At 49.7% G+C, this 18,938-nt stretch overlaps 1 protein-coding gene and 1 long non-coding RNA gene across 2 annotated transcripts; one reads left to right on the top strand and one right to left on the bottom strand.

Moving 5' to 3' along the window:
* Nucleotides 1-476: 476 nt before the first annotated feature.
* LOC111186180 (uncharacterized) lies at nucleotides 477-14,160 on the bottom strand. Its single transcript, XR_002647782.3, has 3 exons — nucleotides 13,980-14,160; nucleotides 12,506-12,613; nucleotides 477-6,302 (listed from the first exon to the last, which is right to left on the bottom strand). It is a non-coding gene; the product is annotated as an uncharacterized LOC111186180 (long non-coding RNA).
* On the top strand, nucleotides 5,859-9,853 carry LOC111186179 (DNA dC->dU-editing enzyme APOBEC-3A-like). Its single transcript, XM_022596460.3, has 5 exons — nucleotides 5,859-5,991; nucleotides 6,299-6,443; nucleotides 7,550-7,829; nucleotides 8,264-8,379; nucleotides 8,643-9,853. Exons 1-5 carry the CDS (start codon nucleotides 5,963-5,965, stop codon nucleotides 8,655-8,657), a joined length of 585 nt encoding a protein of 194 aa, XP_022452168.2. The 5' UTR covers nucleotides 5,859-5,962; the 3' UTR covers nucleotides 8,658-9,853.
* Nucleotides 14,161-18,938: the final 4,778 nt, after the last annotated feature.

Below are 18,938 nucleotides of genomic sequence, written 5' to 3' on the forward strand. Positions count from 1 at the left end.
CACTCGCTGGGTAGATAGCGATATCCTTTATAGCGCTGGGGGAATCTGAGGTAAATGAGCTTTGGGGGAAAATATCCCACAAAAAAGTCTGTGGGGAAGGTTAAGTGTGCAGTGCCGGGCAGATGTCTGGTAGGAGGCTGGTACCTGAGCGTGGAGCTCGGGGCAGCAGCAGGACGGGAGACGTGGGCCGCGTGCCCGGGGAGCAGGCTGAGTCTCCTAGGGAGGTGGTGGGATGCACAGGGGGAGGGGCCGGATCACCCAGGAGAGGAGAGAAGCTGGCAGGTGAGCAGAAAGAGGGGGAAAACCACGGGGCAGGGTGGTCACCGCAGTGGGGGAGCAGCGTGTCTCAGGAAGGAGGTTATGCTCAGCTATGTCACTTGCTGCTGGCTGGAGGGGCAAGAGGATCACTGGAAAATATCCCTTTCTTCTTTTCCTTTTAGGGGCCTGTGCTGTGCGGCATGTGGTCTCTTAGTTCCCTGACCAGGGATCGAAACTGCGCCCCTTGCAGTGGAAGTGCGGAGTCTTAACCACCGGACCACCAGGGGAGTCCCGAACTATCCCTTTCTTCTGGCAACACGGGGATCATCGGTGACCTTATCGAGAGCAGGTTCTCTGGAGTGGTGGGGAGAGGGAATGTCATGGGAGGAAAGCAGACAGGTGGGCAGGAAGCAAAACATGCAGAATAGAACATGCATAAAACTTTCTGATAGAAGTTTATTTATTTACGTCTATTTTTCTCCATGAAGGAGCGAAGAGAATGGAGGGAGATGTGACTCAAAGGAGAGTGTTTGTTTTTAAAGGTGGGAGGTACCTGAGCGTGTGGTTTGCTAATGGGAATGATCCAGTAGTGCTGGGCATGATGTGGAAAACCACAGAAGAGAAACCCACTGGAAGAGAGAGGGTGTGAGCCCCAGAGCACAGATGGAAGGTTGGACTTTGAATGGGTGGACCATGGAGTCAATCTTGTCTCTTTTGCTTAAACTTCATCCAGCCCCTAGGGTAGCAGGTGGCACCTAGTAGGTGCTCAATAAAATCTGCGTTGGGTGAATGAATGTGAGTACCGAGGCAGACAGGTTTCTAGATGGGGAGGGGAGGGGAGGGGGCCTTTCTTCCTCTGTTGGTTTGGGGAAAGCTGGGGTGGGGATGGCAGGGGGCTGAGAGAGTTGAATAGGAGCAGCGGTGTAGGAGAATCTTGCTTCACAGTGGAGGCGCCATGAGGATTTATTTCGCGTTCAGCTGACAACATTAAATGAATGATGCCCACCTTGCCCCCACCGCATTGCCACTCCACCTTTGTCATCATTTAGGTTCCCAGATATACTTGTATGTGTTTCTTTGCAGTGTTCTCCTCACGTCTGTTTTGGGTCCTGGCTGACACCACACTCTTTTGATGACAGTGGCTTTATCCCTTTTCTAGTTTTTAGTATATTGCAAGGACCGCCTCCCTTCCTCATTTCTCTCTCACTTCTTCACTTTCAACCACATTTAGTCTGTCATTTGGACATAAACAGCCCTTTTTTTCCTCATTAAAAAGAAAACGAAAAACCCTGAGAGCAATCATGGTGATTCTGTTTGTTTTGCATTTCTATCAATTTATTTGGGACATTACATTTATGTCTTTTAGGAAAACTTTTTCCTTATTAAAAATACAGGCTTCGTAACTTTTTTAAAATTGGGGTATAACTTACAGTTAAGTGCAAAATCTTAGGTTTCTAGGCAGTGTAACCACCACCCAGACTGAGGTGGGGCTACTTCTAGAATCCCAGGTGGGGACTCCCTCGTGTCCCCTCCCTGCCATCCCCCATCCAGAGGGAACACATATTAGGACTTCTATGATCATAGACTGACTTTGTCTGAGTTCGAACTTCATATAGATGGAATCAGAATGCACTCCTTCATATGTGACATCTTTCATTCCGTATTACATTTGTGGAGCTCATCCGATGCTCACTGAAGCCTAGTGCTTGTGAGAAGTGAGGACACTGCCTCCTACCGCCGGTCCATCCTCAGGCAGCCGTCTACCCACGAGGACAATTGTCACTAGCCCCACACCGCCACTCCCCCACGGTCATGCACGCCTCCCCCCTGCCCTTCAGTTTGGCCGATTCTAATACGAATAGGTTTTGATTTCCCTGTTCTGACAAAGGCCCGACTTGGATGCCACCAAGACTGACCATGGGCCAGTGAGGTCTGCGAGAGTGCGGTCATCTGGGCAGCAGGGACCGGCAAGGCAGGCGGTGAGGGGACAGACGAAAGGACAGGTGTCCGTACCCTGGAGGACAAGCTCCATGGCGGCCCATCGCTGAGTCTCCTGCAGCAGCCAGCACGGGCCGTGGCCTGGCGCAGGCTCCCCGGGGCCGCTGGGCTGAGGGACCCGTGGGGCGCTCAGTGGGGAGGGGAGAAGCTGCTCGGACAGGTAGGCAGCTGCCTTCATCCTTGGGGAAGGGAAGGGAAGGGGAGAAACCTGGGCCGAGCTCTCCTTAGGAGCCCCCCGTGCAGGGCCAGCCGACTGGCCATGGAGTATTTTTACCCCATTACACAGAGGAGAAGAGAAAGGCTCCCGGAGGGACCACGCTGGACCAGGACCACGCAGGGACACGTGGCTGTGGGATGTACTTCGGCCTCAGAAAGCGTGGCCGCCCATGCTCTTGCTGTCTCCCTCCAGGCCCGAGGAATGTGGTGATTGAGTCTTCCAGCCCCAAGTGGGACCCTGGCTTGCAGCCCTGGGGCAGGAGCCTCGGGGAGCAGACACGGACCACAGTGCTGGGACCACAGAGGAGTCGGGCCTGGCTCAGCTGTGTCTGTCCCAGGGCCTTCTGCACTGCTTCCTGCCTGGGACTTATGGCTTATTTGCTTGGTTACAGCTGGTGGTCCCACCTCAGGATGTCCTGTGGGACCTCAGGTACCACATATATGACAAAGATCAGGCCTGGCACACAACTGTGCCTGAGCACACAGAACTAACCATGGTCCTGACCCACAAGGAACACACACACACACACACGCACGCACACGCGCACACACACACGCACACACACACACACACACGCACAGGGTGACTGAGCACACAGAACTAACCATGGTCCTGACCCACAAGGAACACACACACACACACACACACACACACACACACACACACAGGGTGACTGAGCACACAGAACTAACCATGGTCCTGACCCACAAGGAACACACACACACACACGCACACACACACACACACATGGTGACTGAGCACACAGAACTAACCATGGTCCTGACCCACAAGGAACACACACACAAACACACACACACACACACACACACAGGGTGACTGAGCACACAGAACTAACCATGGTCCTGACCCACAAGGAACACACACACACGCGCACACACACGCGCACACACACGCGCACACGCAGCGTGACTGAGCAGAAAGGAAACACATTCGGCCCAGACACACCCAAATACCTCAGCTCTGGAGAAGACCAGAGGGTGTTGACACTTCCCAAGGGTGGTTTCTGGGAAGAAACTCATCATCAAATCTCCTCCTTTGGTTTTGGTTTCTGGGCTCCAACAGCAGCCCCTCCTCCCCGTCTCCCCACTCCATTCCTTGAAGTGACCCAAAAATCCACAAAGTATATGCCCTGTGGGCAAAGGGTGCAACCCCAGTGGACAGGTGGGCTTACACTGGGAGAAGGGCCCCCACCCCGTGCTGTCAGAGGGCAGGCTCCTGGCAGACGTGCTTCCATCACCCCAGGGCCCCCATTCCCAAGGGCCCATCTCCCCAGGCCCTGGTCTCAGAGTTTCGCCTATGACACAGGGACCCTGATGTGCTTGGGACATGACACAGCCTGGGGACTTCCGAGAGCCGGGCTGGGGACAGGCAGCCTCTCCTCCATCCCTCTCTAGGGAGCAAAGGGCACCCTCAGGAGGGCAGAGCTGGGACCTTGCACAGAGCAGCCTGGCCAGGACTCCAGAAACTTCAGGATCATTCACTCCAGTCCCTGAGGCACTCAGGCTGAGCAGCCCCGCCCCCTTCCCCAGGGTCCTTTGGCCCTGTCTGTCTCTCTGACCCCAGTCTGGTCTCCCCCGGGGCATCCAGCCCTGTTCCCAGTTTTCCTGATGGAGGAACGGGGGAACGGGGCATATCCCAGCACAGTCTGCACCTGCTCAGGGGGCCACTCTCCCCACACGCACCCTCCCTCACTGGTGGACCTAGGTCCTGCCTTCCCTTCTGGGATCTTCCCACACTTTGGTGGAGAACTCCAGCAGGGTGTAGGAATTTCCCCACATTTTTACTCTACTTGACAGAGGCAGACATAGGGGAGGGGCTGTCATTTCCCAGAAAAGACAGGACCTCTTTTCTTCTTTCTTCTTACCTGATGGACTGAGGTGAGCTGCACACTTTCATCTCATCATCACATCAGCACGGGGCTTCCTGCACCAGAGACCTCCCTCAGAAATCTACCGGGGGCACAGGGGAACCAGAAGAACTTAGTGAGTTGAGTGACGAGGAGACTTTGTAGCGGTGCGAGAGGACAGCTTGGTCTGGATCAGGACCACATTCTCCCTCCCTGGAAGGCAAGAGTTGGGGGATGGTTTTGGGGAGATTCTCAGGGACCCCAGCCAGGTCTCTGTAACCCCGGTCCTCGTAGAGACCCTGTCTCCTGCTCAGGAGGACTGGAGGCTGCTGGGTGTGAAGACCGTGACCTGGGAAGTGTGGGCACTGCTCAGGACACCCCACACCCCAGGGCCGTTCTCACCCAGAAACCACCTGTCACAAAAATGGGGGCTGAGCCACCACCTGGGGGACAGTGTCTGTTCTCCAGGGGACCAGGTCTAGAGGGCAGAGGTGACAGAGGGGCCCCAGCCCAGGGTGAGGGCGGGGTGGAGGGCACCCTCCATGAGGAGGGGCACCCACCCGAGAAGGGGGGGACACTGTGCTGAGTTTCCTCCCTGAGGATGTAGGTCAGCAGCCTGGTTCCCGTGCAGGTGGCCAGGCTGGGCTTCGGGGCAGGGCGGGCTGGTAGCCAGCTCCTGTGGGAGGAGCGCTGGGCCAGGACAGGGGCTCTAAGAGGAGCCGGATGGGGAGTCAGTGGGACAGGGGGCAGCCCCTCGGGGACAAACAGGGCCAGCTAGGGCCAGGGTCCAACTTGGGGCTGGAAGACACAGTCACCACATTCCTCGGGCCTGGAGGGGGACAGCAAGAGCATGGGCGGCCACGCTTTCTGAGGCCGAAGTACGTCCCACAGCCACGTGTCCCTGCGTGGTCCTGGTCCAGCCTGGTCCCTCCGGGAGCCTTTCTCTTCTCCTCTGTGTAATGGGGTGAAAATACTCCATGGCCAGTCGGCTGGCCCTGCACGGGGGGCTCCTAAGGAGAGCTCGGCCCAGGTTTCTCCCCTTCCCTTCCCTTCCCCAAGGATGAAGGCGGCTGCCTGCCTGTCCGAGCAACTTCTCTCCTCCCCACTGAGCGCCCCACGGGTCCCTCAGCCCAGCGGGCCCCAGGGAGCCTGCGCCAGGCCACAGCCCGTGCAGGAGACTCAGCGATGGGCCACCATGGAGCTTGTCCTCCAGGGTACGGACACCTGTCCTTTCATCTGTCCCCTCACCGCCCGCCTTGCTGGTCCCTGCTGCCCAGATGACCGCACTCTCGCAGACCTCACTGGCCCATGGTCAGTCCTGGTGGCATCCAAGTCGGGCCTTTGTCAGAACAGGGAAAAAGAAACTTAAACTTCTCTGTGAACGTATGACGTTTGGGCGGAGAAGTTCACGGTGTCATGAGTGGCCAGAGTTCAGGAAGGGGTGAGGCCCAACTCTGCTGACACAGCGGTTTCCAGGCGCTCTGATTGTATATAAGGCTCCTGGTACTTGAAGAGTAGGCCTGGTGCTTGTAGGAGGCTCCTGGTGCTTGTAGGAGGCCACAGGCTGTGACCGAGCACAGAAACAGAAGACTCAGAGCCAGGGACGGTGAAGAAACTGACTCATGGAGGCCAGCACAGCACCCTGGACCAGGTACCACGCTACAGGGGAGCGGGGCAGTGGGAGCTAGGACAGGGGCGGGACGGTGGGGAGAGGCCGTGACCCAGTCCGACTTTGGGCAGAGGGTCAGGTCTTCACTGAGGCTCTGAGCATCTTGCATCGCTCCTGGGGGGAGATCCTGAATTCCCTGGGAGCGCCCAGTGGGGGTCAGAGGGGGAGGACTCGTGGCTCCAGCAGAGATGTGGGGTGCAGAGGGAAAGGGTGTGCGGGGAGGAGAGGAGCGCTGGGCAGTCCCAGAAGGAGCCCCGTGTCTTCGGGCTTCTCCCGCCTTTTACCGTAGATGCCTGTTGGATGAAAACACCTTCAATGAGAACTTCATGAATCAGATAAACCCTCGTAAGACCTACCTGTGCTACAAGGTGGAGATCCTGGATGGTGACACTAGGGTCCTTCTGGACGAGAAAAAGGGCTTCGTGCACAACAAGGTGACTGACCCAGCCTGCCCGCAGCAGGCAGGGCCTCCCTATTGTGGGACACTCAGGGTAGAAGGTTGTCAGTTGCACACAGGATGTCCCACAAGCTCTCTCACCCCCGGTCCCTGCCGTTGCTACTGCTGCTCTGCTTGGAATCAGGTGAGGACCCTTGCTGTGTGGCTGGCAGCTCTGAGCCACATGTCATAAGCCAATCACAGCAATCCAGGGCCTGTTACCTCCAATGTCACCCCAGGCTCTAGGACTAGGCTACTCCTCTCCTGCTGTGCCTCTGGGGAGGGGTTGGGACAGAGGGAAAGGCATCTGGACAAGGGGCCGGGTTCTTCCCCGGATTCCGCCCGGGGGATGACTCTGGCTAGAGAGCCCGATTTCTTCCTCAGTCACTGTGGACTTAGACGGGCCCAGCAGGACCCCTGCCCACTGCTTGAGAGATCTTGCCAAGGGCGCTGATCCCTGCAACCCCACTGCCAGCTGTCCTTAGCCCAAGGACGCCCCTCAGCCTCGGGCTCAGCACAGGGTGAGGCCCAGAGTAGAAGATTGTAGAAGTTTTGGTGCACATGTGGGGTGGGGTAGAGGGGGAGCTGGAGAGCAGGGTGAGTCGCTCCAGGGAGGAAACACCCACTTCCATGGCAGGAGGCCAGCGTGGGAGCTCCCCTGGCCTCCTCTCTGCAGGGCTGGACTAGGTGAGGCTCCTGAAGGCCCTACCTCGGGCACAAAATAAGAGGCGCTCCAGAAAACTCAGAAATCAAGATGAGTCACATTTTAAGGCAATAGTTTAAAAATCAAAATTAACGCAATTCTATGATGAACAAAACATCAACATTTGCATGAAGACTGATGGGTTTCAGTGCTATGCAGAGCCACAGGGAGCCGAGGGCCAATAACAAGTCATCACTGCTCACCGAGCTTTTTGTAAAACACTGATACTGTGTCTCTCATGGAGTTTTGCGTTACTTTGAATCATGTAAACGCTGCATTGAAATATCATTCACTTGGTGCTGAGGCTTTGCCCGCGCGCTGGAGGTCAGTGCCTCACCCACCTGCCTACTCTGGCCTCGTCCTGCCCCAACCCCGTCCACTTTTCTTCCTCTTCTATGTAGGGTGCTAACGAACCAGGGAAGCCCCGCCATGCGGAGAGCTACTTCCTGGACCGGATCCGTTCTTGGAATTTGGACCGGGGGCTGCACTACAGGCTCACCTGTTTCATCTCCTGGACCCCTTGTCATTCCTGTGCCCAGGAACTGGCTACTTTCCTGGGGGAGAACAGCCACTTGAGCCTGCACATCTTCGCCTCCCGCATCTATAGCCTCCCCGGTTATGAGGCTGGGCTGCGCAAACTGCAGGCGGCTGGGGCCCAAATCGCCATCATGACCTCTAAGGGTCAGCATGGGTCTCCTGGGGGTGGGGTGGTGGCAGGGAGAGGCCTGTGGGAAGTTGCCAGAAAGGGGCGGGTAGGGTGGGAATCCCTGGTAGAGAGGCCTTTGTGTGCTGCCTGAGAGGTGATGCTAGACTCTGGAAGGAGTTTATGGGAAGAGAGAGTTCGGGGGAGCAGAGCTGGTTCGGGGAGGGGAAGAAGGGGAGTGGGTGGATATGCAAGAAAGACTAGGGGACTTCCAGAAAGGAGAATTGAGCTGGCTCAAATTCCAGTTGCAAGAAAGAGCTGGAGGGGTAAGCTATTGAGTCCCCAGGAGGAAGGAGAGAGGAAGAAGTGAAATTATGAAGGGGAAAGTCTGTCCCGAAGAGTCATTTCAGCCCTGTGGCCCCAACCCTTCCCTAGACTGGACTTCACCTTTCTCTCCCCTGTTGCATCTCAGAGTTTGAGCACTGCTGGGAAAACTTTGTGGACCACCAGGATAGACCCTTTCAGCCCTGGGATGGGCTGGAAGTAGTGAGTCAACATCTATGTAACAGCCTGCAGACGATTCTCCAGGTGAGGGCTCCTTCCTGCTGCTTCCCTGGACCTCCTCCGTCCTCTCCTCTCCCTGTGGCTTTTTCCTCCTCTCAGAGCCTCCTTTGGGTGACCTGCTCCCTCCTGGGGCGCCAGCTCCATCCTTTCCTTCCCTTCTCATGCGGTCCCTCTACTTTCTCACTTGCTGTGTCCCTCCTTTCTTCCCCATCTTTGTAACACTCCCCAGACCTCCTCTCGGTTTTTGTTGCATCTTCCAACTGTCTCACTCCCTGCTCCCGTCCTAGATGCAGGAAAACTGAAGGCTGGACGTCAACCTCTCTAAAGAAGTCAGGAGACCTCTGTTGAACAGGAGAAAAAAACAGCTTTTTTTGAGAAATATAAACATGTCATTTGCTACCCTCTCCAGATTGATCCAAAGAAACCAGTGAAAGGCAAATGGCTCACAATAAAGAGTTTAAAAAAAAACACAACAATCTGGGGGCTTCCCTGGTGGCGCAGTGGTTGAGAGTCTGCCTGCCGATGCAGGGCACACGGGTTCGTGCCCCGGTCCGGGAAGATGCCACATGCCGCGGAGCGGCTGCGCCCGTGAGCCATGGCCGCTGAGCCTGCGCGTCTGGAGCCTGTGTTCCGCAACGGGAGAGGCCGCAACAGTGAGAGGCCCACGTACCGCAAAACAAAACAAAATAAAACAAAAAACAAAAACAATCTGGGTAGATTTACTTTTCATTCAAACCTATATTATGTTCCAATCTACATCAGTAAGATTCTATTCAATATTATCAGAATAGTTTTCGATTTTTAGAGAAATGGATATTTTAATTGATTTTAAATCCAAAGCAATAAAATGAAATATTAAGAATCTTCCACCAAATATTTTTCCTCAGTAAATGTATCATGAACTACAAGTAGTTTATTAAAAGTTGCAGACATGCAGATGCCTTTCTCTTTTGTAGTGGATCTGATTCATGGTGGAGTGGAGGTATAGTGGTCACACTAATTCCTGCTGGAGTGCGTAAAAATCAACTAAATCTTGTAGGAGGGGAATCTAGGATTCAAAAATCTACAGTATACCCTAATGATGAAAAATCTGAAAGTGAAATTAAGAAAACACTCCCATTTACCTTTGCAACAAAAAGAATAAAATATCTAGGAATAAACCTACCTAAGTAGACAAAAGATCTGTGCGCAGAAAATTATAAGACACTGATGAAATAAAGATGATACAAATAGATGGAGAGGTATACCATGTTCTTGGATTGGAAGAATCAACATTGTGAAAATGACTATACTACCCAAAGCAATCTACAGATTCAATGCCATCCCTATCAAACTATCACTGACATTTTTCACAGAACTAGAACAAAAAAATCTCACAATTTGTATGGAAACACAAAAGACCCTGAATAGCCAAAGCAATTATGAGAAAGAAAAACGGAGCTGGAGGAATCAGGCTCCCTAACTTCAGACTATACTGCAAAGCTACAGTAACCAAGACAGTATGGTACTGGCACAAAAACAGACATATAGATCAATGGAACAGGATAGAAAGCCCAGAGATAAACCCACGCACATATGGTCACCTTATCTTTGATAAAGGAGACAAGAATATACAGTGGAGAAAAGACAGCCTCTTCAATAAGTGGTGCTGGGAAAACTGGACAGCTACATGTAAAAGCATGAATTTAGAACACTCCCTAACACCACACACAAAAATAAACTCAAAATGGATTAGAGACCTAAATGTAAGGCCAGACACTATTAAACTCTTAGAGGAAAACATAGGCAGAACAAGCCATGGCAAAAATCATAGCAAGATCCTTTTTGACCCACCTCCTAGAAAAATGGAAATAAAAACAAAAGTAAACAAGTGGGATCTGATGAAACTTAAAAGCTTTTGCACAACAAAGGAAACCATAAACATGACGAAACGACAACCCTCAGAGTGGGAGAAAATATTTGCAAACGAAGCAACTGACAAACGATTAATCTCCAAAATTTACAAGCAGCTCATGCAGCTCAATATCAAAAAAACAAACAACCCAATCCAAAAATGGGCAGAAGACCTAAATAGACATTTCTCCAAAGAAGATATACAGATTGCCAACAAATACACGAAAGAATGTTCAACATCATTAATCATTAGAGAAATGCAAATCAAAACTACAATGAGATATCATCTCACACCGTCAGAATGGCCATCGTCAAAAAATCTACAAACAATAAATGCTGGAGAGGGTGTGGAGAAAAGGGAACCCTCTCGCACTGTTGGTGGGAATGTAAATTGATACAGCCACTATGGAGAACAGTATGGAGGTTCCTTAAAGAACTAAAAATAGAACTACCATACGACCCAGCAATCCCACTACTGGGCATATACCCTGAGAAAACCATAATTCCAAAAGAGTCATGTACCACAATGTTCATTGCAGCTCTATTTACAATAGCCAGGACATGGAAGCAACCTAAGTGTCCATCGGCAGATGAATGGATAAAGAAGATGTGGCACATATATACAATGGAATATTACTCAGCCATAAATAGAAATGAAATTGAGTTATTTGTAGTGAGGTGGATGGACCTAGAGTCTGTCATACAGAGTGAAGTAAGTCAGAAAGAGAAAAACAAATACCATATGCTAACACATATATATGGAGTCTAAGAAAAAAAAATGGTCATGAAGAACCTATGGACAAGACGGGAATAAAGACGCAGATCTACTAGAGAATGGACTTGAGGATATGGGGAGGGTAGAAGGGTAAGCTGGGACGAAGTGAAAGAGTGGCATGGACATATATATACTACCAAATGTAAAATAGATAGCTAGTGGGAAGCAGCCGCATAGCACAGGGAGATCAGCTCGGTGCTTTGTGACCACCTAGAAGGGTGGGATAGGGAGGGTGGGAGGGAGGAAGACGCAAGAGGGAAGAGATATGAGGATATATGTATATGTATAACTGTTTCATTTTGTTATAAAGCAGAAACTAACACACCATTGTAAAGTAATTATACTCCAATAAAGATGTTAAAAAAAAATCTACAGGCATTGACAACCTATCACCCTGCCAACAATACTGTTTTGAAATGACAGACCATGAGACAGGAGAAGAGAAAGAATGAGTCTAAATACTGGAAGGGAAATCTCAAATCAGCAGTCGGGTGAACACCAGGAATTACTTCAGCCCCACACCACTCCTAATTCTACCGCCCTGTAGGGGAAGCCAGAGGGAGGTGCTTTCCTGCACAGGTGATGAACTGGTCCCTGCACAGTACATGGACCCAAGCAGGACCCATCTCAGGCACTAGATTTCTCTCCTGCCACTGATTCTGTCGGGCCTAAACTGAGCTGAGTCAGCCCCTGACAGCTGGTTGTCCTGCACAGGCGTCCAGACAGCGAAGTCTCCCCAGGTCTCTCCTCACAGACTTCTCTCACATGTCAGGGGCCCAAACTGTGTCACAACCTCACACAGTGACTGTGAGGGGCTGGGAGTGGAATCATCTGGTTTGAGACTTGAAGGGATAGAAAATAAGGGAGAGACGATGATGATGGCCAAGGAGGGAGGAAGGGACAAAGTCAGGGAGGGCTGGCACCCCGGAGGGAAGGACTGATAGAACAGTGTGACCCGGAAGGGGGAGGGGACGGGAGAGGAGGGGAGAGGAAAGGAGAGGAGAGGAGCAAAGCAGGGCCAAGGACCAAGGGTGGAAGGACAAGGGACCTAAGGACAGGATGCTGGGATGGAGGAGGGTGGGCAGGGACAGAGCTACCTGGAGGGGCTATAAGTCAGGCTTGTTTCACAGAAGAAACCATGTGGGGAGGGTAGGATGGTCCAGGCCTGGCTCAGCTGCTCAGCGATGCTGTCAAGGAGCAGCCTGCTGTTCCTGCTCCCCAATCTCAGCTCTCGGCACTTGTCTCCTCAGGGCCTCAGATGGCTGCCCACCTCCAGACGTCACATCTCATTCCAGAGGGGAAGAAAGAGGATGGGACAAACCCCAGAACTTCAGAGCCTGTACATCTTCTTAATGGATGCTAGCAGTGTCCTACCATGAGAAGGGGCTGATGCGAAAACTCACAGATCACACTTTCTGTTGGTGTTTCACTTGAGCCAGTGTGGGCTGCGGAGGGAAAAAGATCGGTTCTTGGGCTCCTCACCTGGAACATATGGAGAATAATCGGGACCGACTGAGGGCTGTTGCGCAGTTAAGCGCCAGGTACTGAGGGCGATTTGACAGAGTTCGTCTTCAACAGATGATGCTGCTACTATAAAAAAGAGGAGAAACCACTCATTTGATAAATCACTCAATCCACAGATGATGCAGTCTTCCGGCACATTCTGGCTCACACCGCGTGCAGCCAGGTGCGCAGAGAGACGTGGTGGACAGGCAGCACTGGGGGCCTCAGCAGCAGAGCGGTTCTGGCCGAGACCCAGGCCAGGCTGGTTCCTGCTCCCGAGCCCCTCAGTGTCGCCGATGGGGCCTCACCTCCTCCTCCCGGGGTCTCCTCCTCTGACCCCTAGCGGCTCGCCTCCTGCACTCCTGACTCGATGTCTGGGCCTGGCCTCTTCTGATGGGTCCCGGCTGTATTCTCAGCTGATGCCCTCATTTCTGTGTCTCCTGCCCCCTCCTGCTGCAGGTGTGCCAGGGAGTCTGCAAGTCCCCAGAGACGAAGGAGTCACGCCCATGGGAGGGAGGATGGACTGACAGGGGACCCCTTTCACTTATCTTTATTTTATTTTTAATAGTAATTAATTAATTTATTAATTAGGCTACATTGGGTCTTAGTTGCGGCACTCGGGATCTTTTAGTTGTGGCATACAGGCTCTTAGTTGCAGCATGCTGGATCTAGTTCCCTGACCAGGGATTGAACCTGGGACCCCAGCAATGGGAGCGTGGAGTCTTAGTCACTGGACCACCAGGGAAGTCCCTCACTTGGCTTTAAATTAACAGCTACCTTTTGGTTGCAAACTCACCATGTCTCCTCGCGTTGACCAAGCCCTTTTCATACATAAGCTTATCCCAACTTTACCAAATCTCAGAGCAAGGAATTACTACTTAGCACTATTTTGCTATGAGGCAAAATCCTTTTTCCCCTCTTCCCAAGGTCTCACAGGTAGGACGTGGTAGAGGCCAGATTCACACCTGGGTCCATGCCAGTCCCTAGCCAACACTGAGACACTTTCTTAAAGACTGTGAGTTATACTAGGATGCACACAGAGGGGCAGGAGAAGGCCACAAGCAAAGCCGGTGTTTCCAGCCCAGGAGTCTGGAGTTGGCCCAGTCAGACCAGAGAGCACATGTGAGAGACTTCAGGGCAGAGGGGAGGGACTGAGACAGGACCAGGATCCTGGGGAGATGTCTGGAGAGGGAAAGGAGGGTCAGGGCTGAGGGTCGGAGGGGCCCGAGTGAGGAGACAGGAGCATTTGTCACCTAGGGAGCTGGAAGGGAGGTATCTTCATCATCCTGGAACCCTGTGAAGGTGCCATGCTCTGTGTCAAGGTGTCAGAGGGTACAGACACAAGCACTGTATCAGAGGACTGCTAGTGACAGAGACTGCATACCCGGTTAACTTTGAATTTCAGATAAACAAAAAATATATATTTTTGGAACTTAACCAAAAATATACTCACATTTAACTGGGGTCCTATATTTTCGTTTGATCAATCTGACTGCTCTTTTTGTACAGGAGACATTTACAGGAACTCTCATTCTTGTCCCAGCCCTGCTCAGGCTGAGCAGTGGTCCTGCATCCTCCCTGGGGGTCCTTTGGCCCCAATCTCCCCTCTGATGAGTTCCCCTGGGGCACCCCGCCATGTCCCCAGGATGGTTTCTGGTGTGCTCCAAACAGAATTCGGGTTAACAAGGGCATGCTTCCTGTCTGGTTATGAAATATCAAAAGAGGGAAGTCCTCTGAACGTGACACTAAGAGACTTTGAGGTGCACAAGTGTCATTGCACAAGCGACATTGCAACACTATGAAGGGAAGGATAACTCTTCTTGCTCGTGGAGAGACAAATATCTACATACCTTTAGATTTAAACTGCAGAAAGTGGTGGGTGTTTAACACAGCAGAATATTTTCTCTGAAATGTAAAATGAAAAGCTGAAGTTTCAGGGGAGGTGGACTGGCAGGGAGAAACACAGGGGAGGCTGAGCCCTCCTGTTACAAATATGGGAGCCACGGGAGACGTTCATGGTTGGCATGATGAAAAATAGAATTTAAGCTGGAGGATTGGGGGGGTGGGGAAGAGTTGAGGGTCTGAGAACAGTGATATTACTTCCAAGGCAGAGACGAGTGAAAGGAAGATGCTGTGGTGTACATTCTCCCCGATCAGAAATGACGTCAAAAGATGATGGATCAAGACCCAGAAGTATAAGCACATCATGTAACTGTAAGGAAAGGACTGTGGAAGTTAGAGAGGTAGTTAAAAGCCGTGGTGTTTGACAGGGCTGGAGTTGGCAAGAATGATGGCACAACTTTGCTTTTAGTTTTGGGTTTCTTTGTCATTTTGATTTTGTAATGGTGTGTGTCTTTACATGAATATCTTCTAATTCCATTCACAGTAGGGACAAAACCCGTAGAAAATGCTTTGTAATAAATTTAATAAGGAATGAATAAAACTAAAGTAATATATAAATTTAATAGAAATCCATAAAAAAACATGATTGCTTTTGCCTTTTTTGTTTGTTTTTTGAACTTGAAAAACTACTACTTAGGTTCAAATAGTAAAAGAAGAAGTTAGGTAACATGTGATGGATGGTGATGCAGCCAAATATCTCATGGGCCTCATGGGCCTGAAAGTACAGCAGGGGCCCAACTGGGAGGGGGGCTTGAGCTTGGACATCGCCCAAGACAGGGAGATGTCCCTCCCCACACTCTGGGTGAAACAGGGACTCAGAAAGCCCCAAGGAACTGTGGTTGAAATAATCTAGCACCTGGCTTTTTTCTGGACTGCAAGAAGCTCAGGTTAAGAACTAGTGTGTCTATAGATCTCTTCTTGTGTTGTAGGTGCAAAGGAAGGTGAAGTGAAGTACAAACTGGATGTGAATTTCACATCAACCTCATTAACGCCAAACATTTGCTTGGACACCGATGGGAAATGTGTACTGAACCCAATGGCCAATCAGGAACTGCCAGTTCTTGGAGGGTATTTAGCTCTCATTCATTTGTAGCAGAAATGTTTTTTTTCTGTATTATTAGATGTCCAGTCCAGCATGCTCTCTTTACGCTGTCTGGACAGGCAGCTGTTTGACTGGCACTAGGCAGGCTGAATGTCATTTGAAGAATATACTTTTGCAATCCCTTTCAAATTACCGATGACATTTTTCACAGAACTAGAATAAATAATCCTAAAATTTATATGGAATCCCAGAAGACCCAGAATTGCCAAAGCAATCCTGAGGAAAAAGAGCAAAGCTGGAGGCATAACCCTCCCAGACTTCAGACAATACTACAAAGCTACAGTAATCAAAACAGCATGGTACTGGCACAAAAACAGGCATATGGATCAATGGAACAGAATAAAGAGCCCAGAAATAAACCCACACACCTATGGTCAATTAATCTTCAACAAAGGAGGCAAGAATATACAATGGAGAAAAAGAGTCTCTTCAGCAAGTGGTGTTGGGAAAGCTGGACAGCCACATGTAGATCAGTGAACTTAGAACACTCCTTCACACCATACACAAAAATAAACTCAAAATGACTTAAAGACTTAAATATAAGACATGACATCATAGAAATCTAGAACAGAACATAGGCAAAACATTCTCTGGTGTAAATCATACCAATGTTTTCTTAGGTTAGTCTCCCAAGACAATAGAAATTTTTGCTTTTGCAAAAATAAACAAATGGGATCTAATCAAATTTATAAGATTTTGTACAGCAAAGGAGGCCATAAACAAAACAAAACAAAAAGACAACCTACTGACTGCAAGAAAATATTTGCAAATGATGTGACCAACAAGGGTTTAATTTCCAAAATATACAAACAGCTCATACAACTCAATAAAAAAAACAACCTAATCAAAAAATGGGCAGAAGAACTAAATAGACATTTCTCCAAAGAAGACATACAGATGGCCAAGAGGCACATGAGAAGATACTCAACTTCGCTAACTATCAGAGAAATGCACATCAAAACTACAAAAAGGGCTGAGAGGAACCAAGATGGCGGAGTAGAAAGACGTGCTCTCACTCCCTCTTGTGAGAACACCAGAATCACAACTAGCTGCTGGACAATCATCGACAGGAAGACACTGGAACTCACCAAAAAGGATCCCCCACATCCAAAGACAAAGGAGAAGCCACAGTGAGACGGTAGGAGGGGCACAATCACGGTAAAATCAAATCCCATAACTGCTGGGTGGGTGACTCACAGACTGGAGAACACTTATACCACAGAAGTCCACCCACTGGAGTGAAGGTTCTGAGCCCCACGTCAGGCTTCCCAACCTGGGGGTCCGGCAACGGGAGGAGGAATTCCTAGAGAATCAGACTTTGAAGGTTACTGGGATTTGAATGCAGGACTTCAACAGGACTGGGGGAAACAGAGACTCCACTCTTGGAGGGCACACACAAAGTAGTGTGTGCATCGGGACTCAGGGGAAGGAGTAGTGGCCCCAGGGGAGACTGAACCAGACCTACCTGCTAGTGTTGGAGGGTCTCCTGCAGAGGCAGGGGGTGCCTGTGGCTCACTGTGGGGACAAGGACACTGGCAGCGGAAGTTCTGGGTAGTACTCCTTGGCATGAGCCCTCCCAGAGTCCACCATTAGCCCCACCAAAGAACCCAGGTAGGCTCCAATGTTGGGTTGTGACAGGCCAAACAACCAACAGAGAGGGAACCCAGCCCCACCCATCAGTAGTGAATCGGATTAAAGTTTTGCTGAGCTTTGCCCACCAGAGCAACAGTCCGCTCTACCCACCACCAGTCCCTCCCATCAGGAAACCTGCACAAGCCTCTTAGATAGCCTCATCCACCAGAGGGCAGACAGCAGAAGCAAGAAGAACTACAGTCCTACGGCCTATGCAACAAAAAACATATTCACAGATAGACAGACAAGATGAAAAGACAGAGGGCTATGTACCAGATGAAGGAACAAGATAAAACCCCAGAAAAACAACTAAATTAAGTGGAGATAGGCAACCTTTCAGAAAAAGAATTCAGAATAATGATAGTGAAGATGATCCAGGACCTCGGAAAAAGAATGGAGGCAAAGATCGAGAAGATGCAAGAAATGTTTAACAAAGACCTAGAAGAATTAAAGAACAAACAAACAGAGATGAACAATACAATAACTGAAAGGAAAACTACACTAGAAGGAATCAATAGCAGAATAACTGAAGCAGAAGAACAGATAAGTGACCTGGAAGACAGAATGGTGGAATTCACTGCTGCAGAAGAGAATAAAGAAAAAAGAATGAAAAGAAATGAAGACAGACTAAGAGACCTCTGGGACAACATTAAACGCAACAACACTTGCATTATAGGGGTCCCAGAAGGAGGAGAGAGAGAGAAAGGACCAGAGAAAATATCTGAAGAGATTATAGTCGAAAACTTCCCTAACATGGGAAAGGAAATAGCCACCCAAGTCCAGGAAGCGCAGAGAGTCCCATACAACATAAACCCAAGGATAAACACGCCGAGACACATAGTAATCAAATTGGCAAAAATTAAAGACAAAGAAAAACTTATTGAAAGCAGCAAGGGAAAAATGACAATAACATACAAGGGAAATTCTATAAGGTTAACAGCTGATTTCTCAGAAGAAACACTACAAGCCAGAAGGGAGTGGCATGATATACTTAAAGTGATGAAAGGGAAGAACCTACAATAAAGATTACTCTACCCAGCAAGGATCTCATTCAGATTCGATGGAGAAATCAAAAGCTTAACAGACAAGGAAAAGCTAAGAGAATTCAGCACCACCAAACCAGCTGTATAGCAAATGCTAAAGGAACTTCTCTAAGTGGGAAACACAAGAGAAGAAAAGGACCTACAAAAACAAACCCAAAACAATTAAGAAAATGGTCATAGGAACATACATATCAATAATTACCCCAAACGTGAATGGATTAAATGCTCTAACCAAAAGACACAGGCTTGCTGAATGGATACAAAAACAAGACCCATCTATATGCTGTCTACAAAAGAACCACTTCAGACCTAGGGACACATACAGACTGAAAGTGAGGGGATGGAAAAAGATATCCCATGCAAATGGAAATCAAAAGAAAGCTGGAGTAGCAATACTCATATCAGATAAAATAGACTTTAAAATAAAGAATGTTAGAAGAGACAAGGAAGGACACTACATAATGATCAAGGGATCAATCCAAGATGAAGATACAACAATTATAAATATATATGCACCCAACATAGGAGCACCTCAATACATAAGGCAACTGCTAGCAGCTATAAAAGAGGAAATCGATAGTAACAAAATAATAGTGGGGGACTTTAACACCTCATTTACACCAATGGACAGATCATCCAAACAGAAAGTTAATAAGAAAACAGAAGCTTTAAATGACACAATAGACCAGATAGATTTAATTGATATTTATGGGACATTCCATCCAAAAACAGC

Source organism: Delphinapterus leucas, chromosome 11 (genome assembly GCF_059928025.1).
Source record: "Delphinapterus leucas isolate spDelLeu-1000000601 "Yukka" chromosome 11, BTC_Dleu_Yukka2, whole genome shotgun sequence".
NCBI lineage: Eukaryota > Metazoa > Chordata > Mammalia > Artiodactyla > Monodontidae > Delphinapterus > Delphinapterus leucas.